The 26,197-nt window shown below is 52.3% G+C and overlaps 1 protein-coding gene across 2 annotated transcripts in view; it reads right to left on the bottom strand.

Annotated features, from left to right (window-relative positions):
• Positions 1 to 23,875, bottom strand: part of GRIK3 (glutamate ionotropic receptor kainate type subunit 3) — a 55,745-nt gene extending 31,870 nt beyond the window's left edge. The window contains exons 1-8 of one of the 2 annotated variants that reach the window (XM_026863332.1): positions 23,704 to 23,875; positions 22,118 to 22,375; positions 20,635 to 20,816; positions 16,647 to 16,700; positions 11,940 to 12,113; positions 9,471 to 9,614; positions 6,207 to 6,314; positions 2,365 to 2,478 (exon numbers count right to left, since the gene is read on the bottom strand). In XM_026863332.1, coding sequence (XP_026719133.1) covers positions 2,365 to 2,478; positions 6,207 to 6,314; positions 9,471 to 9,614; positions 11,940 to 12,113; positions 16,647 to 16,700; positions 20,635 to 20,816; positions 22,118 to 22,375; positions 23,704 to 23,839 — 1,170 coding nt within the window. In that variant the 5' untranslated portion in view covers positions 23,840 to 23,875. The remainder of the gene's footprint in view (positions 1 to 2,364; positions 2,479 to 6,206; positions 6,315 to 9,470; positions 9,615 to 11,939; positions 12,114 to 16,646; positions 16,701 to 20,634; positions 20,817 to 22,117; positions 22,376 to 23,703) is intronic. The other variant, XM_026863331.1, reaches the window with a different exon arrangement.
• Between the last annotated feature and the right edge of the window lie 2,322 nt (positions 23,876 to 26,197).

Genomic DNA, 26,197 nt, shown 5'->3' with positions numbered 1-26,197 from the left:
AGGTAGATACCCTGTGGCACGTGTGCAGGCCCAATGAACCACACAATTAATAGGAACTGATCCCACCCTCGTACATTATGTAATTTGTACATGCTTGTGGAGTACGAGATGAAAATGCTGCCCGAAAGAAGCCTGTCAAAGGCAGATGGCTGACAGGTCTCCTCCTGGCTCCATCATTTTGCATTACGCTGTGGTCTTTGAGGTACGGTGATTATCGCACCCTAGACACAGACGTTTCCACAGCTCTGGCCATGCATCTCACTCCTGACAAGATGCATCTTTTCTGGTTTCCCTCAGGCCTCTCCGTCTGCCCCCACCGGTGTTCCAGGCCTGAACCGCTGCCCTTCAGCTTCCCGGGCTCTCGGTGGGGGCAGCTCTGCTGCCGCCTGTGGAACCATCTCCCCCCGCAGCGCTCCCGGCCGTCCCAGCCCGGGAGTTTTCCCCAGTGTGCTGCACGCAGCTCTAATTAAAGCGAGCGGGGGAAGAGGAGTCATTACACAACTTCTGTGGAGTTCTATCCACCCGCAGTGCAGGTTGAACAGTTCCCCTAGAGCTGAGACTGAGCCTCCACCTGGGAGTGACCTGACGTGATGTGTTATTCATGTTGCCCTAAAAGCAGCACTTTAGGTTGCCTTGCTAAAATGAACTAAACCTGACATGACAGATCTCTCCATTTGGCCTGTTAGAAAAATACTACCTAAATTTCCGCTTTCTGAACACACCGAGAATCCTTAAATGCCAAAGGAAAATAAACCAACCGAGCTGTGTGTGTACGGTGCCTGGGTGCACACTCGCTGCTGCAAGGGTCTCAGCAGGAGCAGCCCTTCCCTCTGATGCATGTTGGATGGTTTAAGTGCCTTGTGCTCTGTCACTGCTCCTGCAGTAACTCCTGATGCGAGGATTCATTTCGGTGACTGTAACCAGTGGGGAACCGCTGCTGCCATGGGGGCCTGTGCAGGCTCCCCTCTAGGCACGACCCATGGCGGGACTGACATGGCAGAGAATATTTGGACTGGGAAGGGAAGGAACTTTTCCAGTGGTGAGATGTGGAAGCGGCGTGTTCCTCAGCGTAGTCCATGAGCTGGCTCGGGGAGAGGGACCTCAGGGGAAGTGTTTCACTGGAACAGCTACTGTGTGGTGAACGGGAGGTTCGTTAGGCGAGTGGCTAATTTGCAAGGAAGCGGCAGCGTCTGTGTTTGGCTCACATTCTGCCTGCTCCCATCCTGCTGACCCCTTGCCGAGGGATACAAGACCTTTGGTTCCAGCCCTGCTTCTGCCCCGGACCGGGAGTTTCCTCTCTCTGTTCTCTGGGCGCTTTCTTGGTCCCGTTCCTGCCACGGTACAAACCGTGGCCCTGTCAGGTCACATCATTTTGGGAAGGTAGGGACGTCAGGAGGGTCACACTGCTCTGGAGTGGGGAATGCATCCCCAGCTGGCTCCTTACCATCTCTACCTTTATGTTCCCTGAAAATACCAAAGACAAAAGGGCCGGAAAATTTCCACAGGCAAACCCGTGATTCAGGCCCAGTTGTGGGGAGGCTGTCCAAGGGTCGATATTTTTTGTTGCTTCTTGGTGACATGCCCTGAGCCTGCACTGTGTAATACAGCCATACAGAAACCAACGCCACTAGTCGTAATTCATTAGATAGTAAATAAAAATTCATTCTGATCTGATGCCTGCCGTCAAATCCAATAGCGAATGCGAGAGCAAAATGCAGCGTGACAGTTGGAAGCGGAGGAGACCTGTTAAGCAACCGTGGTGTGCTGGATAACGGCATTACTCTTAGCTAGTTTATCAAATACATACTCAAGAGGGGGAAAGAAACACGATTGTCACAGCTAAGCCGGGGTGCCTGGTTGTTGTCAGTATTTTCTCTGTAAGATGCTGCTGTCTGCAACGCCGCCCATCTGACAGCTCCTGCCCTGGGCCACCGCCTGCCCCTGGGCCACCGCCTGCCCCGGCACTGGTGGTAAACGGGCGACTTGGGGTGTCCTGGAGCTCAGCGCCCACAAACCTCCCGCGCCCTCCAGCAGGCAGGGAGCGAGCGGGGACAGGGCACCTGGCCGGGCAGAGCTGCCATGGAGGAGCTCGGCCGGGATGAGCAGCAGCCTCCTGGGCACGGGGAGCCCGCGCGGCTCCAGCTGGCCCGTGGCAGTCTCGCCGGCTGCCAGCCCGCTCGGGTCAGCTCGGTGCTGGGGCATGGCCATGCCCTGCTGAGCCAGCCTGCTCGCAGGGGCTCCCTGTGCCCTTGCTCGGCTTTCCAGAGGGACTTGCAGATCTGTGCTGGGATCTGCTGGGAGTTCTCAGAGGTATCGGATATCCCTGAGATCTGTGGGTGGAGGAAAAAGACGGGTGTGTCCTACCAGGACAGTGGTGACAATTAGCGATCTGTTGCTCAGCGAGTCTGTGACGTTAGGCCCTCGTCCTTTGGAAATTTCTGTGATGTTCAAGCCATCAGAAGGGCTCCACTCTCCAACCTGAAACGAAGCAAGCAAACACCGTGTCAACACCCAGCTTACATTCCTCACTTGCTCTCAGTGTCCTACTGGCCTGGGAGATGGAGCCTCCTTCTCTCATCTGCAGTAAACAGCAGCAAGGCTGAAATAATCATCTTGCATCACCTAAGCAGAAGATCGGCATTAACTTCAGCTGCAGGTCGCTCCAGCTGCAGACGTGTCATAACCAGCCCCTGCGCTGCCCTCCGAGGCAGGTGCCTGAAGGAAGGTGCCACGATGACGAATGTAGGGGCTGAGTGAGCGGTTTGCAAAGGGGCTGTGTGGAGCAAACGGCCAAACCGCGCTCGAGAGTTAACTCTGGGCGAGGATAAAGCAGAACAGAATTTAAACCCCACAAATACTAGACTGTTTCCTTTTTATTTTCCCACCCATTCACTTTGGTGGGGAGAATTAAAAATGACTCGACGAGCTCTGCAAATCCCTGCAGGGACCGTTCCTGCGCTCTGGGGTGTTTCTAACAGGTCCCCCTGGCGGGGCCCTGGTCACCCCGTCAGGGGACGCCACCGCGAGGGGACAGCTCAGTCCTGGCAGCAAACCCGCGGGAGGGAATGGAGCAGACTCCCTCAGGCACGGGCACAGGCAGCTGTGTCCCTCATCAGTCTGAGGTGCTCTGGTTTTCTCAAGCTGTCAATTTTAATAAATTATTAGACTTAAAAGAAATCTATTGATCCAGAAACAGCAAAACATGTCTCTATTTAAGAGAAGTCATCGGGGCCACTCTGAGCCCGTTAACCTGATCTCCGCGGTGCAGGGGAGGCTTTAGAACGAACTTTGACGGCAGGACTGGCTACAGGACTGTGACGGTGAGGTGAAATGTCTGGAAAGCTGGAGGAATAAAGGGTTGCTGCCAGTAAACAGAGCTGGGTGGCCATATAGCCAGCCTGACAGTGAGAAAAACCAGACCCCACATGGAAATGGGAACAGAACGATCCATCTGTAGGGTCAAAGTGAGAGGTGGGACTCAGTGAGAAACCAAAGGCAGACAGCTCAAACCCACTGGGGAGCCAGGAACTTCCAATATTTTATTTATTGCTGTTTTTAAGATTCTTCATCCTCTTCCGCAGTCCAAGGGGAGAACTTGGTTTTACTGCATGCCCAGAAAGAGACTTTGTAATGAGCAACACTGCCTGGCAAAAAAAAAAAAAAAGTAAAAAAAAATCATAAATTCTAGAAGAGTTTCCAAGAATTTTGTGAAAGGCTCTGAATATTTCAGGTGAAACCTAAGCAACCCCCCCATATCTCCCTTCGATCACAACAGCTGCAGTATCAAAAGATTATGGTTGTGCATGGGAAAAGAGAAGCAAGTATAAGAGGCCTCTGCTAGCAGCACTGCAGACTCAGTTAACTATGCCTTGCTAAGTTTTCTTTAAGAAAATTAAATACATGGCACTTAAGACCGAATTAATCAGTTTAAAATATTTAAAAAGGAAAGAAAAAGGAAAAAAAAGTGCATTAAGAGAACTGTGCAAGTCAGATAGTCAAACTACATGTAATTAGGTTTAGTTAATACTCCTGTAATCCCTGGAACATCCAGGAGGTGTAAGGATCAGGAGTTCAATCCTAAAGCTCAGCAAACAGAAGCTGTTATACATAATGCACAATCTGTAGGGGATTTGTTTGTAGTTTGGCGTTTTGTTATTTCAGATTAACCATTGACAGAGACCTAGCTTCAACAGAGATTTGACATCGATACTTCAAAACCCCTCTCGAGCTGTCAAGAAGCTTTCAAAAAAATAATAGCGGGACCCATGAAATCTCAGAATTATTGGAGACAAGAGTCGAATGGCTGTACAGAGCGTGTATCGAGGTGCGGCAGCTTCTTCTGGGCTTTATGTGACGCACAATAGCAATAAATACAGCTGGTGCCAGCTATTCCCCAGTACACCTGAGGAGTATTAGTCTGACAGATAGATATTGTGGCTGTACTTAAACATTTAGATTCACATGGTATCCAAATCCACGTTTTTCTATTATTCTACCAACGCAGCTCTCTGGCAGGCCGTCGGTGCCACTGTACTTCAGAAAGATGCGTTGGTCTTTTTTGGTTTAGACTCTATAAACAGATAGTTTGTAAAAAAGAAGTTGTCAAGGTACAAAATTCATCTCATGCTCGGTTCTTGTGAGAAGGTGGCGTCTTCCCCTGCTCCTCTCCTGATCACAGCTGAGAGTGAAGGTCGTTGGGTTTATTGGAAATGTTTTCTTTATTCTGTATTTGGCACCAAAAGATACCCACTAGGAGTGTGCCGTGGTGACCTTGGGACTTTTCACATGAAGCGAAGAACTGCTGCTGTGGTGTGAAAGCGTGGCAACAATTTCTTTCAAAGCGAAGGAAAAACAAACCGTAAAAAAGGCGGGTGGGGAAGTCGAGCTGTTTGGTCCCGGGGAGCTTCGCCCCGCAGGATCCGTCCCCTCCAAACGGGGAGGGCTTGGTCAGAGTGCTGCCTCGGGGGCAGCCTACCTGCACGGGGTGATTAATTCCCCAGCCTTAACTGGAAAGGGCATCTGTGCTTGTGGGGCCGCTCGCTGCCCGGTTAATTGAAAACTCCCTGTCCCTGCGCCCGGGCGGCCTCTCCCGCGGCTGCAGAACCTGTCTCCGTGCCCAGAGGTGACGGGACTCGGCCCTCGCTGCCAGGAGGCACCTGGTGCGTGTCGAGAAGCAGACTCTGCACTAGAAAGGCATTTGCCACCCGGGCGCCAAGTTTCTCCTGTAAATCTGCGAGACACCTTTAGCAGAACGGGGACTCGGAATTCCTCCCAGAGGGCTCGGGTTCCGGAGCCCTCGGTGGCCTCGCGGGCCGGGTTCGGGGCCAGCTGGAGCCCAGCCCCTGGGCACCGCTCGCTGCACGCCCTGCGCAGAGCTGCCACTCGCTGCTCCCTGCTGCCCTAAAGGGCTCTGCTCACCTTGGAACCATGGTCTAGGAGCTGTAATGCTTTGCATGTTGCCCTTTTTTTTTTTTTTAAAAAAAAAAGTATTTGAATAAAGGGAAATTAAATCCCCACGAACACCTGAGAGTCAGCTTTGCCCATCAGCGTCGCATTTCTGTGCCCAGAGGAGGTTTCCACTCATTAGGAGGATCTGAGGCTGCAGATTTTGCGCCGCGTCGCTTCTGGGTGGCCGGGCAGCAGGCGAGACCCCTCCAGCCAGCCAGGCTAAACTGCACTTCGCTTCTCTTACCATCCCTTAGGTAACACCGGGCAGAAATAAATGAAAATACAGACTGCATCCCCCTCCAAAATGTAGGCTGTAATAAGCTGGTGCCATTTCCAAGCCTGAGGTAATTTTCATTGGGGGAAATCACACTGAGATGCTTTCAAGAGCTGTTGCCTCTTCAGAGAAAAAAACATTTTGTAAGCCAGCCCAGCAAGAGGGGCATGAGACGGGCTTTATTCCTTCCACTGCTGGCCTGGGCAAGGAGAGGTTAATGGCTGCTCAGAAAGTTTCTTCTGCTTCTACCATCCCAGGAAAGTGCCACAAGCACTTCTGCAGCTAGTAACTGTAATCCCTCATCGTCGCTGCGGGGCTAGTGAGTCATGGCTGAGGAAAAGGATCTGAGAAATCCCACAAAATAAATATCCTTTTATATAAAAACCAGAAAACCTGGAAACAATACAACCCCCAACCATTATCTCTGTGGCCCGAGTATCAGAGTTAGACTAAGCCGTATGCAGATAAGACAAACCCTGCCTACCTTTTCAAGACCGTCTTCTTTGAGGCTGATGATATCCAAATCGAAATCTGTCCGTAAACCACTAGTTTTATTAAAAACAATCCGTCCTGTTAATCCTTCCCATTGGGCCTGTGGAAGAGAGAAAAAGGAGCAGGGCTGTTACTTGGTATCATAAATAATCTTTTGCCCTCCGCTGTATGTTCTTTTAATTAGTCCTTATACTGGTTCTTTCTCCCTAAAGAGCATGATTAATTAATAATCATCTCCGTCACTGTTCAGACTGCAGACAGAGCTGGAGATTTTAACTCTCTTGCAGTCTTTGCTACAATTTTTGTTCACACCTTTTGTGTTCGCCAGCTGTTGCAGGACTTGATGACTCAGTAGAAAACTGCTTGCATTTATCACGGTATCCTTGTGTGCCGCGTTTATCCTTGTGGTCCTGATAAATGCCGGGCTGCAGGGAGCCTGGATTTGGGACAACTCCAGTCAAGTTCATAAATAAACCTTTTTCTGTGTGAACCTGCTGATGCTTCCAAGGTGTGTGGAAGCTAAAATGTCCTGAACACTTCCCTCCCTCCTCTCAGGTGGAAGGTGGAGCAGCAGAGCCCAAGAGCTTGTTATCAGGCTTGATGGCTTGAATGGCTGCGCCCCCGTGTCAGTTCTGGGCAGCGTCAGCACGGGGCAGCTGGGGCTGGGCGAGCCCCGTTCCTGGAGATCGCCGGCGCTTGGCTGGACGAGGTCCTGCCCAGCCTGGTCTGGCTTGGGAGCTAGTCCTGCTCTTAGGAGGAGCTTCATGGCTAGATTCAGTTCAACCAAGATTATTCTGTGATTCTGTTTTTTCTCCACTGCACACTTTGCAGCACCACCAGCATGACTCCCTCTGATTTAGGAGGTGAGAGCCCCACACAGCAGGCGCTGGCTGTGTCAGCAGAGCAGGGGGGACAGCATGGGGCACGCGCCAGCTCTGCCCAGGGACAACGCAAGGACGTGCCGCCAGCGCCCGGCCCGGGGAGGACGCTCCGTGGCAGTGCCAGGCTGCTGACGTGGTTTATGCTTTGCAGTGGAGAGCTGGGACTCGGGCTCCTTCCCTCAGCAGTTCCGTGTGTGCTCCTCGCCGATGAGTGTTTCCTTTATGGGTGGGGGAGCCTGAAGTACCCCAGTGTGATGCAGGTGGCACGATGCGTCCTCGGGCGGAAGGACTGGCGTCTTTCCCATTCAATGCACTCCTCTGGCTCTTCCCCATTAATTCCTGAGGAGTGAGGACAGCCTCCTCCCAGCCTCGCCACCCTTGGGTTTTGGGGAGGGTGTGCTGGGTTTGCTCATTTTGCTGGGCAGGAGGTTTGCCTGTGGGACGCGCCGCCTGCGGGGCCCCCGGGGAGCCGGGGAAAACACGCGGTGTTGAATGTACCCGACTGAGCAAACACAGGTGGGTGCTGAGCCCCGCGCTGGTGGGTGGCACGGCTCCGGTACCGAGCTGGGGTGCGTGGCATCGCCTCGGATCCCGCTGGGGTCAGCCCTGTCTCTGCCAGAGAACTCAAGTGCCAGCTTGGAGCATCCCCTCACCTCCTGCCCCTGCGCTTGGCCTGACCCCTGCTTCCCAGGGACCCTCACAGCACAGGGGGTGAGGGTGGCCTCCCTGGGGCTGGCAGGGACGCCGTCCTGGCCCCTTTGCCCCTCGGCAAGCAAGAAGGAGCCGGGCTTCCCCCCGGGAGTGACAGCTCTGCCGCGGGCCAGCTCGGTGGGGGCCACGGCCGGCGTGTGCCCCAGGAACGAGCGGTGTTGGGGCCGCGGGGAGCCCAGGGCCGAGGGAGCGGGTGGCTGTGGCGGGGCACCCTCGGCGCCCTGCTTGGTCTTTGCTGGGTTTAGAGAGAGCAATTACTGTGTGTTCTGATTGCAACGGGGAGGAAGCTTATCCCTGCAACGAGCTGACATGGTGCCAGAAGGGGAAACAACAGGCAGGCGATGGAGTGTAAGGCTCAGGGTAATTTGCAAAAGGAGCCAACCAAACAAATTATTTACACTCTCTTTTGGCAGCCAGCTGGAGCGGCTTTCTGCAGAAAGGAACAAAACACGAAAAAGGGGAGAGAGACAGAGAGAGGAGAGAGGGAGCATCTTCAGTGCCTATTAAGAAAAAAGTTCCTTGTGTCCCTGTACTGGGAATCATTCTTCCCTTCTCATCCCTAACGCCCGGGCGGGCGCTCGGTGCGGCTGGGGCAGCGGCTGCCACTGCGCTCTGGTGCCGGTGCCCAGGGCCCGCCGGGGCTGGAGGTGGTGATACAGCAACACAGACCAACGATTAACTGTGTACTTCTGCTCTTCTGTTTAAAAACCGTAGGGGGTTTTATAGCCAGCCTTTCAAACATGGCCCAATCACAAATCCAGTGCTGCAGCCGGTTTCACAAGTTGCCATGTGAAGAGCCACAGGCGTAGAAGTTTAAAAAGGCCTGAGGGTGGATAAGGGGGTTTTCTCACAAAGATGTTTCTGGCAGCTCTGCCTTCATTTTTTTTCTCATGTGAGGGCTCCTTTCAGCAGGGGGGTGTGAGTGCGGGGCTGGGTGCTCGGGGGGTCTTTGGGCGGACCGGCCACCTCTGGCTGCAGCTTCCCTCTGCTGCCCACCCTTGGTGCGCTCCCCGCTCATCAACACCCCTCTTTGAGGCTGCTTGCGTGCCTAAGCCAGATGCAAACAAACAATTACGTGGGCCGAACACTGAGAAATCATAGTGGCTGGAAACAGAGAAGGAACGAAGCTGCCTCCTCGCTCCCAGGGCTCCCTGCTTGGTGGATCGGCCGCTCTGCCAGCGCCGTTGATCAGCACACAGGCCGGGACGCGCGGCGCTGCCAGCTTCGCCGCTGGGATTTAGCGACACTGAAGCCCTTTGTGGACCCGGAGCAAATGTTCCTGTAAAAGGCAAATGGCTATTGCTCAGCTAAGAAACAGCCTCGGGAGAGAGTGGTCCAGCTGCTCTTGACGCAAGAAGAGGCCAGGGCAGGTCTCAGTGACAGCATGGGAGATTGCAGCTTGTGGGGGAGGTTTTGGCATGGCTGCGTAGATCTTACTTTGAAGGCAAAGACAGGATTTTTCCTTTCTGGGTGCACTCAGCAGCCTGGTGTGTATCTGTGCTTCCATCCAGTTGTACCTGCCCAGGCGGGGGATATTTTATACCCCTGTAGCTGCCAAGCCTCTCTGCCCCCGTCTCTACCTCTGCGCTGAGCAGCTGCGCTGCTTCTGCTGGGGAAGTTTTGCATTAGCAGGAAGCAATTATGGTTGCAAATCATGCTTTTACCTCTTTTATAAAATTCATGAAGCGGCCGCCGAACCTCCAGGCTTTGTGCCGATGGCACTGCAGGGAGTTCACGGTCATCTGAGGGGCGCGCTGGTAGCAGACAGAGACCACGTGCACCGCGTCGTACAAGAGGGCAGCGTCTGTCTGAAGTAAAGGGGAACAGCATTTGTGTCGCTAGCAGTTCCAGAGCGGGGAAGCAGTGGGGGATCCCTAACGTGTCACAGGAGAAGCTGCAAGAACCCCTCAGTTACCCCCTGCCCAACACCCCCAGACCCGAGGGCTTCTCTGTCCTGGCCCACGCTGGCTGTCCCCACTCCGGGGCTCTGACCCTGCGACCCGCCCCGGGGACAGGGCTGGGCTCTGGGGACAGGCAGGGGCACCCCAAGGGATTGCCCTGAACCCCTTTGCTTTCACACCAGACTTGTATAAACCTCTAGGCTGACCTCTCATGCAAAACACGTCTGCAAAACATGTAGCTCTGCACATGACAAAGCCTCCCGAGCGCTTTTATCTGTTACGTGGCTTTTTAGACTAGAAGATCCAAGTTCTGTCTTAAAATCAGAGATTGTGAAAACGTCATTTGTCTGTGCACATCCATTCTGGTTATTTCTAGTGCATTTACTGCTGTATTGTCAAACAAGGAATAGCTATTGCTAAATGTAGAAGATAGTAACAGAATTTTCTCATTTAGTCTGTTTTGTCTGAGTGTAAAAAAAAAACCCTATATGAGAGCATATTATCCACACTATTTTATACATGGAGAAATAAGAAACAGAGAAGTTAAATGGCTTGTACATGGGCGTAGAATTTTCCAAAAGGACCCAAACTGTCACTGAAATCGGGACCTCACAGATTTGTAACATCTTCCTGCATTTCAGTGATTTGAACTAGGGAGAACCTTTTTTTTTTTCTTTTCTTTTTTTTTTTTTTCCTTCCATATACTGTGATGGCTTTAGATTCAATTTGAGATGCCCCATCTCACCTCCAAACACTGATCAGGAGAATTGCATTTATTTTTCACTCCGATATGGTAAGACCTCCTAGTGAAAATACATTATTTGCTGGCTTCACAAAGCTACAAAACAGATGTGAGTGTAGCAGCAACGTAATAAAACACAATAAAACAAAACAATACAGCAAACAACTGGGCAAATACCTAACAGGACGTGGCTGTGGAGAAAATCCTCCAACACTGGCAGCCATCCCCGTGACCTTCCTCGCCCGCACACCGGAGCAGGAAGAGCAGGCACCCGACCTGCCTCCCGTGGGCTTGTGTTTACGGCAGCAGGGACGGGGTTTGTACGTTTGGGTAGGGGAGAGGGGGTACCAGAGTATGTCCAAGTGATCTCATGGTGAATTACGTACTGGAGTGCCCAGCTGAGATCAGGGCCCCGCTGGGGCAGACACGGGGCAGACACAAATGAAAGGCAGGAGCCCCTCTGAAGAAGCCAGCAGAGAGGGAATGGGAGAGGAGCCGGCGGCGGCGGGGGGAGCCCAGCACCCGGCAGCCAACACGATGCCTAGCTGTGGGCAACGCTGCAGGAAAGGCAGCGGCCAAAGGAGGATGCTGGGGCTCTCCTCTAAGGAAGAAAAGAACAGGAGGGATATGAGGAGCCATTTCAAGGTGAAAGTCTGAGAGGCTTTGCCATTTGTGGGCTTGGTTCTGGCAGATCTAAAGGGAGAGGGAAGGAGGGAGCCAGTCAGCAATTACGGGGGTCGGAGACAGCCTCGCAGGGAAGACAGATGGGCGAGCAGGTGCTGCACCTCCCGAGCAGTAACTCAGCGGAGCAGAGCTGCCATCAGACCCTAAAAGGAGTCATCAAAGCTGCCGCAAAGCCCGTCTCTGGGCATAGCTTTGGCTCTTTCTCCCTGCATCAATCTCGGCAAATGGCCTGGCCCAGGCCAGCCGCGGCCGCGCTCTGGGGGCGGCGCTGGGCGCTCGGCCGCTCTCGGGGCTGTGCGGGGGGTGCTGGATCCCGCGAGCCCCCGAGGGAGAGGCCCTGGCTGCCGGGCGGAGGGACCTGCATGGCGACTGTCCTGCCCTGAGCTGAAAGAGGACTTGTGGGGGGCACCCGAAGAGAGAGAATGCCCTTTCCTGGGTGCTCCCAGTGCTCGGCCCCTTCCGGAGCTGAAAGCTTTGGATTTTGCTGGGCCGGGGGGCGGTTTTTTACTGGCAAGAAGGGAGGCAAGGAGCACAGCTCTCCAAACTGGCAAATCTGTTGGCAGCTGGGCCTGCAAAAGGAGAGTGTTAACCCGGCAGCAGGGGATTCACCCGCCGAACTCACTGCATCTGAGGGACGGTTATTAGAGAGTGCAAGTAACTGCCTTGGGGAAGATACCTGGGATGAGTTGTTACTAGTACAAGCAGCAATAAAAATAACATTTAGGCCTTAACGAATGTTCTTGCCTTCCCCACCACTCCGGTCTGCTTCTCAGACTTCACCCATGCTTTGTTTAAACTTCTCATACCATCATCACGCCGTCGAGCAGCCCCAGCTCCGCCTTGGGCGCCGACTGCAGCCGCTCCATGGACCACTTCTCGATGATGGAGGAGACGTGCGGGTTCTCCACGTTGAGGATCCGGAAGCCGGTCAGGTTCACTCCGGAGTAGCGATATGGTTCTAGGTCTAATGCATAAAGATCCTTAAAAGAGAGAAACCGGTTTAAACATTTTGTTTAGCTTTGTTTTGTTTGTCTTTTCTGCATCGGTTCATGTCTGTGTTTGAAGTGAGAAGGCAGAGCCGGCAGGAGGTGGGAGGAGGGATGATGCCCTCCCGAGTTTGGTGGATTGTGCTGTCTGTTGCCATCAGGCGCTGCCTGCTGAGACTCGTAGGTGTTAGTGGAATTCGGGTGTCATATGTGCAGGTTCACCCACACACAGCAGAGGGAAACTCCTGCCAAAGAACTCACTCGCTGCATAAAAGAGGCAAGTGAGCTGGGGGGAGAAACCCAGAATCCCTGTCTGTAACCACGAAAAAAGTGGTTTCCGACTAAGGGGGGGGGTGTGCAAGGCAGAGATCCTGTATCCAGGGCTCCCCGGGGCCTTTCCCGGAGGGTTTGCCCTGAGTGCTGAAGCCCACAGGGCACTGCAGATGACAGAGTAGCTCTGGATGCAGAATGCCAATTTGCAGGCGGCTATCAAAGAGGAACTAAGACGCGTTTCTTGACATTACGACCAGCCTACACAGTCTGCAAATGAATGAGAGTGCCCTTTATATGATTTAAAAACCCCACAGCCAGGCAGTCCTCAGCTCTGCTGGCAGCCAGCCCATGAGCATGGCTTGGCAGGCAGCGGGCGAGGGGCATTTGGAGGCCTCTGCGAGTGCACTTCTTTAATGCATCTCTTGGCTCCGCTGCACGTCTGAATATTAACTTCAGTTCAGGGATGAACTTCAGCGTGCAGAAACTAGTCTGAGTAGTTTGGGGTTAGACAGCACGGCAAGAGCACCCCGCAGCTGCCCCGAAAAGCGTTGTGAACGCGAGTGGTGGAGAGTGGCAGTCGGGAGGGGGCTTTGTTAATGAGAATCGTTTCTTGGATGGGACATCAACTCAACCAGAGTTTATCCTGAACCGTTTCTGCAAGTGTTCGATGGTACTAAAAATGTGGGGAAGCGGAAAGGCACCACCGCTGTCTGCTGTGATAGAGGGCGGGGGGTGAATACGGGAACAATGTTCACGGTCTCTCAAGGGATTATTAAAGAGTTTAAATACAGCATGAGGTTACGTGGCCGTTGCTGTTTTGTGTAACGTGGCTGCACTGGTCGGGCACAGCCGTGCTGTGGGTTCACCCAGACACGGCGCCCGTCAGCAGCGAGCTCTGTTCTGCCCCTGGGGGAGCTGGAAAAGCACCGGTCCTAAACCCGACTGCCCTAAGCAAAGCGTAACAAACCCAGCACTTGCCAGCAACTGAGAGTTCATTCTCGGTGGGAGAGCCAGGAATTCTTACAGCTGTTTTGCTTTAATAAGCTTTGGGGGTTTGATCTTTTCCTTAAGTGCTGGCCTCTGACTCTGCACCCCCGAGGCACGCTGCTGATGGATGCCGTGTTTTAATCTGCAGGTGCAGGCAGGGACCGAGTCATTAATCACACCCACAACAGAGTTCAGGGTCTCTGTTGTTTGGTTTTTGTGTTTTTTTTTTTTTTCCCCTGAAAAATTGCAAGTACAAACCTCCAGGTTTTGTTAAAGGGCATTGTGAAAACCAGGCCATGATGTTGACTTTTAAATGACTTACAGCAACTAAGGGCAGAGACAGTTGTTTAACCTCAGACAGATGCTCATCGCATCTGGATGGGAGGGTGTGCAGCGGGCCCCTGCCTTGCCCGTGGCAATAGATTTATTTTTTCAGGATTCATAACTCTTTGCCAGACATTTCAGTTTGTATTCTGGCAATTGCTATGGGGAAATAATTTTTGGTTGCAAAAGCAGGTCATTTCCCCCTCAGAACATGACTGTGTGTCCCTCGCCCAGCTGGCGGCCGCCTTTCAGACCCTCCCGGAACCGCGGTGCCCTCTCACCCCGCTGCTCTCCACTGACCCTCCATTTCAGAAGTTCCTATAGAATCCAACCTCCCATCAGGTCCCTTCTTGCTTCCAGTTTGAACCTCAGCTGCAACCTCATATATCATCTCCTGGAATTAGAGGATAATTAAGGATACGAGCTGAGTGTGGGAACACGGAGAGGTGTGGGGGGAATTGCTGCATCCATTTTTTCTGGATTTTCTGCTCCTGCACAGCCACAAATTGAAACATCTGGTTCTATTTTCCACCTCATCTACACTCCTTTCCACTCATTATTTTCTGTACTGCAGATTAATTCTCCCCTCCATCCTACTACCTTTAAGAAAGTTTTACTCTGGGTTTTTCTGTAGAGCTCTTCCCCTTTCTCACCCGCGCTCTCCCACCTCCCCAGTTAAAATCCCCAGCTTTGGTTCTTCAGTCGGAGGCGGCGGTGCCGAGGTCGGAGCCACCCCAGATCTAGCATCCGCAATAGGAAGCTGCAGTAGCAGGCGTCCAGGAGGGGCACTGATAACGTGCCGAGGATCCCTGTCTGGGCAGGGCTTTGCTGGGGCAGCGCTTGCTGGGAGGACTGGCCGTGGCTGGGGGGGGCCGTGGCACGTACAGTGCTGTCTGAGCAATAACCTCTGGTGTACTCGGTCACGGGCACCCCTGTGTCGTGTCATGAGCTCCAGGTGCAGGAGTTTAACGAGAACCTGATTGTCAGTGCCAGTGGAAAACTGGACTGGTTTGGTTTAGTGGCTCACCAGGAGAAGGTGGGCTGGGTGTGGAATTCTTGTTTACGTTGACTCAAAGCATGGGAAGAGATTCCTGCTCTGCCTGTCTGTAATGGGGCAAGCGGCAGAGTCACAGAATCTTTTAGGATGGGAAAGACCTTTGAGATCATCGAGTCCAACCGTTAAGCCAGCACTGCCAAGGCCACCACTAAACCATGGCCCCAGGTGCCACATCTACACGCCCTTCAAATACCCGCAGGGGTGGTCACTCAACCCCTCCCCTGGGCAGCCTGTTCCGATGTTTGACAACCCTTTTGGTGAAGAAATTTTTCCCAATACCCAGTCTCAACCTCCCCTGGAGCATCTCAAGGCTGTTTCCTCTTGTCCTATCACTTGTTACTTGGGAGAGGAGACTGATGCCCACCTCGCCCCAACCTCCTTTCAGGCAGTTGTAGAGAGTGATGAAGTCTCCCCTCAGCCTCCTCTTCTCCAGACTAAACACCCCCAGAAGTGGCAGCAGGCAGTGGGGAAACTTCTGTGTTTGCAAGGACTCCTTTTTACAAGCTGCTGAGAAATTCCTGGAAGTGTTGAGTTTAAGGGGGGGTGTCACTGCTGGGGACTTCACGGGATTTAAAGCTGTGCGTGCGTCAGACAAAGTCTCGGAAGAGTTCCTCCTCTTCCTCGGGTGGAAAAGGTTGATGGGACTCTTCATGCTGAAGTCAGTGAACTGTAGTCTTGCTGCCTAGCAAAATGTTGAAGCATTTCATGCCAAGTGTTGATACACTGTGCTCAGTATTGACTAGGGACCTTTTAGAAACATTCAGTATAACATAATAGACTAATTCATTAGCACCCCATGGGTCTAGTACTGTAGAAGCTGAAGCACATGCATTGCAAGCTAGGAAAACATTGCCTTAAGGAATGACAGATTAAAATATCTTTCCCATGATATAACTGTTATTTCAGGAAAGTGGCATTAATTGTGATTGCTTATCTATTAATTTATTGTAATTCTTCTTTTCCCACCTCCAGGCTGTACCTACACACGAAATGTACTCTAGGCTCAGCTGGGGCTGATTAATAGGAGGTTATCTGGGAAATGCGTAAAGCTGCCTGGAATAGATAATGGCAGCAGGGGTAATTAAAATGTCTTTTGCATTTGAAAAATAAATTTTGCAGTTTTTAAGGGTTAGTCTGTTTCTTTCCTAAAGGAAAGAAGATAAATTGGATTTTCAAAATCACACAGAATTCCACAGTATACTAGACAATAGCGTCCTAAAGGGAAACAAGAGTGTCATGCCAAAAAACCCAAACCAAACCCAAAATGCCTCCTGGAGTCAGAGAAGAACTGGCCCGTGTTTAATGACAGTGGAGTTAATTTCAAGCTGAGTTCTTCTCATGCAAAATAAACCTGCAGTACTGAACTATCGACCACAGCAGGGCTGCTCCTGGCTCCTAAGGGAGACCTAGACAAACACACAGAAACACATTCCCAGTTCTGACTGCAGCGTGGTCCCATCGAATCCTGTCTGTGGGACTACAACCTCGCAAATTCACACATATGCTCATCTTTCAGCGTGTGGGTAGCTGCACTGAAATCAGAATGACTGGGAGGGGAAATAAAACCAGAACCTACATCTGTGCAAAGCTGGAGCCGCTCCAAAGGAGTGAGCCAGTCCAAAAGCAGGGAAGGAAAAGGCTGACGTCTCTCAGAACGAGCACCCGGGCAGTGCTGCAGTTGCAGAGATGTTACAGCCAAATCACTGCGGTCTGATTCTAACCTGAAGCTAAGTCTGGCCCTGCTCTCGCCTGCTGTTAGGGTTCCAGACTTCCCTTTCCCACCCCACCACTGTGCCCAGCCCGTCCTCCTGCCCCTGAGAGCGCCCCCCGCCCCCTGCCCGCCCCGCAGCGAGGGCAGAGGTGTCCGCACCGGTCAGATACGTTACCAGAGTGGTGAAGATGAAGTGATAGTATTCTGTCATCATTCCCATTGCCATGGCCTTGAGGAGAGGAGGGAAAGGAGGTTAGTAAGAGTGGGTACAAGAATATAATAACAACAGTCATGCAACCCCTGAAGAGCTGACTGGGAAATGGGCGGGAGGCAGCCCCAGGAACGCAGAGCCTGGGTTTTGGATCAGTCCCGTGAAGCAGTTAAGCACCTGCTTAGCCAGCGAGAGGCACGTGCTTAAGTGCTGAGCTGACCTGTGGTCCTCAGACCTTTCTGGCGCGGTGGCAGAGCCTCCGTGCCCACGCCGGCGTTTCTGGGTGTTGCTGTGCCGCAGAGAGCCGGGACACGGCCTGCGGCACGGCGCTGTGCTCAGGGTCACGCCTGGTGCCAGATCTCCCGGGGTGCAGGCTTGCTTCTGCGGCACAACTGGGAGAAAGGGGGTTGCCTTTCCTTCTCAGATACTAAACGAGCAACCTGCCATAAACCTGTGCAGTAAAGCAGCCTGCTCTTATGCTTACAAGTCCAGGTACTGCCTAAGAAGCTACTTAAAAGGCTTTTCATTAATCGTATGTGTATTCCTGGTGCTCGGCATTCCCTCCCCTTCAGCGTCTGTTTGTATAACGGGTACCTGTAGCTCTTCTCTGTGAGTCCTTCCTGCGTGTAAAAGCCAGATTCTAAGGTCGTGCCTGGTTTAGAACTGGGTCAGGAAGGCAGAGGCCCAGGGCTGGGGAGCGGGGACATCTCCCGACCCTCAGCCCTTGGAGATCGTGGTCCGGACCCGAGGGCTCTTGGCGAGCCCAGGCTGTGGTCTGCCAGCCCCGACACGAGGACGGTTCGTGCAGATTGCTGGGATTTGCACAGCTGAGCGCTGGGGAGAACATGCTGTCCTGGGAGGCCTGTCAGAGGGGGACCGTGGGCTGAAGGCCCCTCGGCTGGCTGAGCCCGCCCAGGCCCCACACCGCCCCACAGAGCGCTTCTGTCGGTGAGGAGAGTCACCTTGAAGTTAGTGGCTGGCTAAAGGAAAGAGAGAGCCGTGGGTTTGACTGCGGTGATGACTCTGTGAGCACGTTTTCGTGAGAAAACACATGCACGAGCACTTTAAAATCTCCACCGATGGGAAAGCGAGTTCAGGTCCCCCCAGGAAACGTTTGTTTCTCTTGGTTCTTGCTAAAATTACTAGGGCAGAATTTAGCTCCGAGGAAGGAAGTGACAGGTTGAAAAGAAGTGAGATGTCAAAAAAAACAAGGGAAAAGGAAAGAATCTAGATTACCAGCCTAGATGTTGTAACTCTAGAGTGTGATTTTACCCCATGTTTCCTGGCCTGGAAATACCTTTTGGAAGGCAGGCAGCTGTCCCCCTCGCTGCCTGGGGGGGGATCTGTGGGGCCCCTCTCCCGACCTGCACACGCGGGTGCAGAGAGCTGGAGCACGGGGACACACCTCGGTGTGTGAAGCATCAGTTAGATAATGTGAAACCAACTGGGAGTGAATCACGAGATTCCAGTTCGGATTCTACAGCTGGATCATTTTGGCGGTGGATGAAGAGTCCGGACCTGCTGTAAGAAGTGAGCTCCAGCTTCCCAGTGCTGGCAGCCTGTGTGCAGGGTACATCTGGGTTGGTGGGGAAATGAATAAGTGATGAACCTGGTGGATAAGCTACAGGCAATCGCCACGATGAGGATGGGAGCTCCATTAAAGTCAAGACAGGCACATCTGTGCACTGCAGAGTGCAGCAACTGTTCAGAGACAGCTGCCAAGGAGAACGGGGAAGCTGGGACGCCAGAGAACAGATGTAAAGCATTAACAAGTGACCAAAAATGAGCAAGGCCAGAGAAGCTGGGGTAGGATGGGGAGGCCTCACGAGCAGGCCGAGCTCTCTGATGGGTTTGTACAATGATTTGTTTGTCCAAGAGGGTAAAATAATGAATGGCTTGATGTCTCAGTCACTCCAAGCGACCCAGACTGGAGCAGTATGTGGCAATGTCCTCTGTATATCTTTGTGCCAGCTCTGGTGTTGTTACTCATGGATTACTAAACCATGGTGTATTTTTTACTCGTCCAGTTTAAAAATACCGTCCAGATTATCAGAGAAGTGCTTTGCTACTCCTGTGCCGGGGGAGCACGTTACCTCAGGTAACTCGGGAGCAAGATCTGGACTGGCGTGACGGTGTGTGTTTAGTCAGAGCTACCTCAGTGAGTGTCAGCTGGGGTTGCTCGGACCGTTCTATGTTACCTAAAGATGCACGGTTAAAATCAGTACCAAGCGGTGGAAATTTTAGCACAAATCTTGAGAGACCCTTTGTGCCACCCATCGGCGTGGCACCGGGGTGGGCAGCATCGCCGAGAGGCTCCAGGGTCTGCAGAGCCAACGGCTGCAGTTACCCAACGCTACAAAAGGCAAAAAATAGCAGCAATATATGAACAGGAGTGTTTCTGCCCCAAACAGAAGGCCGGGCCGTTCTGCCCGGTCTCTTTCTGCAGTCCAGTTCTTTTTCTCTGTGTTGTTCTTCTAACACCACAAAGCCAAAGCAGAATCTCCTCTCCCAGGAGACGGTTTTGGCTTTACCCAGCTCGTGCTTTTGGTGAACGTGCCAAGCAGAGCGTGAGGGCGGTGTGGAGGGGTGGGGAAGCCTGGTTCTCTATCCCCTCCGACTGAAATGAAGAAAGCTGTTTCACAAGTGAAGGTGACACCTCTAGATGTCCATTTCTTGATACAGGTAGAAAAGTTAGGAAAAAATGAGATTTCTGGGCTTCCTTCAGCAAATGTGAGTGCCCACAGAGGGAGGGGGAGGAGGGTCACGGCGCGCGCCGTGCTGAGACGCCGGAGTGCAGAGGTGTGCTGGGGCCTGTCAGGATGTGGCTGGGGTTGTGCATCTTCCCAAACTCTTGAGAATATCGAACAGTTTTTTTCCTGGACACTATGCAATATTGCTAAGCTGAAATCTATGGCTTTGGGTCTTGAAAAAACCCAGCAGACACACAAAACCAGCCAGAAGGACTTAGAAAGACTTCTTTCCCCCTAGTCCCCCCTCTCCTCCATCTTCCTCACTCTGCACTCGCGGTGACGAGCAGAGCAGATGGCACAATAAACTATAATAAACTGCATAATAAGTGAACAGCACCAAACACAGCCAGCATGTTAAAATAATAGGCAGAAGACAATGAGTCCCTTATATTGCTTTCTTTAATAATCCCTCCCAGGCTTTCTGATTTCTCTGAGCGCTTCCCTTCATTTTGCATCAAGCAGGCTGCAAGAGAAGTCTCCTTCCATGTGCTTGCCTCCTCAGCCCTTCAGGGGGTTTATTTAATCTCTGTGCTCATGTCTTGCTGGGCTGATACGAGCAACACTTCCACCGGCCGGGTTTTAGCATCCTTTGTGAGAGCGTTTTCCCCTGTCTCATGTTGACCCTGAAACCTAAAGGCACTTGGAAATGAGGAGGACTGGGGTGAGCAGCAAACCTGCCAGTGGAGGAACTCGGGGAGAAAGGGGAGAGACCAAAGGAATGGAAAATCACTGACACCTGGCTTAAAGTCCAAGAATTGCAGATGGTGCTGGAGCGAAGCGGCTGGTACCCTGCGCCTCTGCACGGGTGGAGCACGCGCCTGGTGCATGGCGCAGCACAGAGGGCAAGAAGACATTTAGAATGGCAAGGACAAAGAGCTCATACGGGGCTACGGCGAGAGCTGCGGCCCAGAGCACGGCGCTGCCTGATGCTGGGGCAGAGAGCGGGGACAGAGGGACGCGGGGTCACTCCCCGTGCCGCGCTCCGCACCGCCTCCTCCCGTGACCGTGCTTCGTTCTAACCAACGGTCGCTTTCTGATGCCTCCAGTGAAAGCTGCGTTTTCTGTAGCTGTCCAACAGTGTCCTTGAAGAACGGACACGCGGTAGCTTTCAGCCGTGGCTGCGGGCAGAGGCAGAGCTCCCTGCAGCTTGGCCGCCCGCACGTCTGTGTCCGCCGGGGGCTGCACCCCTGGGCCCCGCTCACCTGCTTGAGGATCTGAGCCGCCATCAAGTGGCTGCAGTCGAAGATGATGCGGAATTCCCTGCCCCGCTTCATCTCCTTCAGCAGCGGGCGGGCGTCGTCGGTGTCCAGCGGGAGCTGGCGGATCTTCAGGCGGATGTTGTACCGTGACGGGGCCATGATGAGCTCCTGCAGCCGTATCAGGCCTTGGGGCATCACACAAAGACAAACCCGGTGTTACAGGAGCCTGCCCTGGCCCTGCAGCCTGCCTGTCACAGCAAGTTATTTCTTCCTGTATTGTTTTATAAAATGCAATCAGGGCTTTCCTCCCTCCCTCATCGCTAAAGGCGTACCAAAGCCACGGTGTCATTTATCAACTATTAAACCCCAGATATTTCCAGAGCAGAGTAGGCTTTTCCCAGTGTTTCCCTGCTGCCCCCACATCCAGCTATGGTCCCTGCGCCAGGTAGGAGGAGGATAATGGCAGATTTGAACTTTTGACATCTTTGGGATTTTCTTAAGCAAATGTGACCTTGAGAAAGGGCAGAATGTGCTAATCAGCTCTACAACAAATTAAAATCTGCGGTATTTACCATGCGTCACAGCAAAAGAAAAAAATGAACGTGTGCGCTTAGATTTATGAATTGCGTGGTTCATAACGGTCACTTAATCACAACTTGCAACTTTCTTACTACCCTTAGAATTAATTTCTTTTTTATGCGGAAGGTACAAAGCCATGCTGGATGCAGCTGAGCAGGAATTATTGGTATCTAATGTTGCAAGAAGAAATTCAGCAGATGCCTACTGCAAGGAAAAAAAGAGAAGCATGTCCCTCTGCATAGTAGAAGGAATACATTAGAATATGCCACGAAGGGAACATACTGTGACCCACATTTGCAAAACAGGAATGTCAAACTGTGTTCTCATCAGCCCTCCCCTAAAGAAACCATTTGGTTTAGTGGAATTAGGTTGGACAGGCTAGCCAATGTGTCTTTTGTTTTGGGGTTTTTTTTTAATCTATAGTGCTGTGCAGTGCTTTGTTTTGTTTAATCATCAATAGCTTCCTTTCTGTGAAAAACTTTCTCAGCTCTGTTTTATAGAATTAGCCAGAAAACAAAACACTTTCCAGAACCGCTTTTGCTTTTAGCTGGGAAACTGCACCCTCAGCCCAAGGTCTTTGCTGGTGTAGATGGGCACCGCGGTGCCAAAGGCAGCCGAGCTGAGCCAGGTCACCCCAGCAGACAATTAACCCTCCCCTTGACCCTTTGTCAGCTGGGGTGGTGCTGGGGGTTACCCACTTTCTAAGCGCTTTGTGCATGAAATGACTCAGAAAGGATCCCAGGGCCTTCCGCAGCGCTCGCTCGAGTGCTTGGGAACCGCTGTGCCCTGATTATTGTGTGTGGGGGGGTCGTTTTGCTCCTAGAGTGGTTCATTAGAAAAGTTCCTAAATGGGACTCACAACCAAAAATCACCTGAATTTTTTCTTTAAAGCCCCTCCTTTACCTACCTGTACTGTCATCATAAACCACAGTGGCTGACCTCCATTTCAGATACTGCACGAGGTCCAGGATGGCGTGGCTGAGGGAAGCGTAGTCGGGGTACAGATTGACATAGAAAGTGTCCTTGTTATCCAAAGGGTGATGCTTCCACCGGAGCTGTATGTGGGGGACTTCCAGGGCATTGCAGATGGACTGGACAGCGTTGGTGCAGGAGCCTTGGGAAGGTCCGAATATTGCAACGACCCCCAGAGCGAGCTGGTCACAGGCTGGAAAGGGAAGGGGAGGGAGGGGAAGGAGCCGTCAGTAAGGGACGGGGCAGCCCCGGGGACACAGGCAGCTCCCTCCCGCCCTGCGCCACGGACCAACAAGCTCCTGGGCACTAATAGCAGCCCGGGCAAGAGGAAATTACAGCAGCGACGAGGGGCAGAGTGTGGGGGGGTGGAATTCTGGCAGGTGAGCGTCTGGGCCAGCGGTTAGAGAGGCACACGGACGTGTCCAGAGGAGGGAATGCGGCTGCAGAAATGGCCGAGCCTCCAGAGTTGGGAAAGAAGTACCCAAGATGATCCAAACCCCCCTGACAAATGTGGTTTTCCGCCAGTTTTAATAGAATTGTTTTCCTACAAAGTAACGCTTTTCATCGCTTTGTTCAAGCTTTCACTGAGAAATTAGAACAGAACAGCTGCATTTGGGGCTGCGTTTTGAGGAGGGAGAAAAAAAATTAAAGTTTTTCAGAGGAACAGGAACAAATTTTTTTCTCAACTGCCTCTGCAGGTCCTTCCAAACAGAACGCTAATGCTTAGTGCTGCCCGCAGGGGCTTCGGGGTGGCCACATTTCATGAAAAGGTTTTAGGGAAGCAACTGCTCCCAGCCCCAGGGGCAGGAGCTGAGGCAGAGGGTCCCCCCGGCTCTCGGGGGTCCCTGGCGGGGGTCCCGCGTGTTCCGCTCCCATCCCGGCGCTCGGCACAGCCAGGCTGGGTGCTCCCGGCCGCCGGCACAGAGGAGTGCCAGGGGGAGCTTCCAGGGAACCTCCACACCAGAACAGCCTTAAAAAGGGGCAGCCAGGCCGGGGAGCTCGGCTGTGAGCAGAACCCCCCCGCTCCGGTGCTGCCCTGGCGGCTGCGAGCTCAGGCAGCAGGATTCATCTCTCCCGAGACAGAAGGCAATGCAAGCAGCCCCCAGCCAGCAGCTCCCCAGCCTTTGCTGTGTAGTCCCATTTCTGCCCTCCCCTTCAGTAATTCAGGTGGGCTGCTGTTATTTGATATTAAAAACTGGCTGTTAGGAGGAGAGCAGAATGTCTGCGCTATGGATGTTACAACTGCCAGGGGTACAGTAAAATAAACAAAGGCATGGCCTCCAGACCTTTGCTCAGTATTAGAAGCAAACACTGAAAGGAGTTCTGTGAGGTTTGCAGAGGGAAAATAGAAGAGTTGTTCCCCTTATATTAAAATGCCTCTGGAAGGTCAGCTCCTGGAGGACTTCTCATCTCAGTCACTGACGAGCGCGGGACAAAATGAGCTGCTGGGGCTCAAGTGAAACCGTGCCTTTCTTTTGCGGAATAAAACCAAAGCTGCTAGGGAGTGTGCCGTGCTCTTACCTTTCTTAGTTGCTTCAAAGCTGTCGTGGAAGTGTATCCTCTGAATGTCATAGGTTAGTGTGGTGTTAGGCAACAAAGTTCTGTTTCTATTAATAATATTGGCAGAAAATCGGAAGGCTTGCTCCTCAGCACTCATAACCTGGGTATTGGGGCCATCTGCATACTCAAAGATTCCTCCTGCAAGACAAGACAAAACCAGCATTAAGCCACATGAAGTTTGATTCATAATCGCATGTGGCAATGATGAGAAAGCCCTTGGACAGAGCTGTGACATTTGCAGGCCGAACGAGGCTCGCTCCAGGACATTTCCTGGACTGAAATAAAGACATTAAAACATTTGGCTTTTTTGTTATATGCTGGTCCATGAAAGTGTTCAGAGTGCCAGCTTTGCAGGGCAATAGGGGACAAACTTAAAGTCTTGGAATATTTTTATGAAACAGAGGAGTGGCTTCCCATCAAACTTTAGGACCAGACCTTGGGAAGCGTGGCCAGGGCCGTTGCTCAGCTGCAGAGATGCTTGGGGCTGGTGCTCCGAGGGGTGTCCGCAGGAGGGAGCTGGCACTGCGCTCCCCCCCGCCACGCCGGACCCCTCCCCGCCTCGTCCACCCACCTCCAAGTCCTCACGCAGGAGGCAGGCGGTGCAGCGCTGCTGCTTGCTATTTTTAGTGCCCTTGTCATATTTTATTGTTCCTCCTGTTTAGCTATCCAGGTTCTTCATTCAGACCAGCAGAGAGTTCTGAATTTGCCTTCCCTACAGCTTATCTGCTCAATAATGCACATCGTGAATGCATGCTCTCCCGTGTTCAAAAGTTGTTAATGCCATTACACCTCCCCAGGGGCAACAAGCTCATGTCACGGTATCGCTGGGTTTCTTGGCTCCGTATCTGGGAGTCTTGTCCTCAGTTCCCCACTGACAGCCACTCTAATTGCAGTGACTCAGTGCAGGCGTAAATTATGTAATTGCGTGTCCTTGTCGCTGAGATGTAGGCACCATCCTGTGCCCCTTACAGAGCCACGGAAAGACACATAAACCTTGCTCTATCTTATTAAAAAGTAAACCAAAATAATTAATGGATGAGTGAGATAAGCAAGTGCAATTGGTAACAGATGGTCTCTGGGTTCATTAGCAGAAGGAAAATCTTCCTCTTCAATTTAAGGTAGTCCCGAAATGTTTTGTTATAGACAACAGATGTCTACTCAGCCCTCCTAGCTTTCAAGCAACTGCATGAATCCTCCCCCAGCAGCCAGAACACGTTCTCTATCGTTTTTGTGGCAATTTGGTGTCAGCTAGGAGTGCCGGTGTGGCGGGAGCCCAGCTGGCAGTTCTGTGAGCAGCGCTGCCTCGTGCTCCCTCCCAGGAGCCCGACCAAGGCCTGGCCTGGGCGAGCCGCCGCCGCCGCGCCTGGAGATTCCCCCAGCGAGGTGCAAAGGCAGGCGCAGGCGGCCTCTCACTTTTTGCTCCCCGTAATTGTGGCACTTCCCTCCTCTTCCCCTGCAGACCTTGTGCATCTGTGTCCCCAGTTGTGAAGTGAGTGTGGTAATTAATTTACATTCATAATCATCTAGAAACGTTTGAGCTGTTCGCTGCGTGTCTACGGTAGAAAAAAATATTACTGATCTCAGGACTAACTTTGGTAATAGGGGGAAGAGTAAATTAAAAAGGGGGTGAATGCTCATTCTGGAGACCCATTTCAGTCCTGTGCAGTCTTCAGCAACTCACTTAGGACCAGGCTTTCCATCTGGAACGCCCAGCCATGTAGGCAGGAGCCTAGCAAAACTCTCCAAGTGCTTCATTCTCACTGGATCATGCCAAAACATTTGGTTATTGACCAGTGCAAGGAAAATCATTCATCCATATCAAAGCTTGCACGTGCTGGTAGCTCAGTCTGAGATTCTCAGGGCAGAGTTTATACACAATATTACAGCAGAAGGAATAAACAAAACAAAAGCAAGCATGAGATTCATCCCTGTCTTTCCGTTCAAAGCTTTACTGTCCAGAACATTTTAGCAAGGGATTTTTTTGTTTTCTAGCATCATCCTGAAGTGATAACTGGGTTCATGTAACATTGATTATCAACTAGCTGACATCAGGCTTTGCCCTCGCCCGGAGCTCTCAGGGTTGCTTTGGAGCATGTCTTACTAGGATAGAATATAGAAGGAGTGGGTATGTGGATTATTGGTGTTTGAACCCAAATAAATTCATGTTCCAGACATCCAACTGGATGTAATAGGCTTTTCGACAGAAAAGAATTTTCTGTGCAGCCACCCAGTACCTTGAATCTAGCGCCAGGCAGCGAGAAAGCAGACAGGCAGCAGTGATGTATTTCTGGTTCGGGTGCTGAATATGTTGGGGCAGCGCGGTATCTGCTGCAGTTGCTAAAGTGTTGAAGAGCAGCCGCCACACGCACCAGCCTGCTATTCCCTCAGAAGCCCGGGGCCAGCGGGCGCCCGCCGGGGCTCTGCAGTGCAGGCGGGCGAGCTGAGCACAGCCCCG

The sequence above is a fragment of the Athene cunicularia genome, assembly GCF_003259725.1.
Source record: "Athene cunicularia isolate RWA chromosome 23 unlocalized genomic scaffold, athCun1 chr23_part1, whole genome shotgun sequence".
NCBI lineage: Eukaryota > Metazoa > Chordata > Aves > Strigiformes > Strigidae > Athene > Athene cunicularia.
The sequence above is the reverse complement of the archived record's forward strand: the minus strand, read 5'-3'. Positions and strand labels throughout refer to the sequence as shown.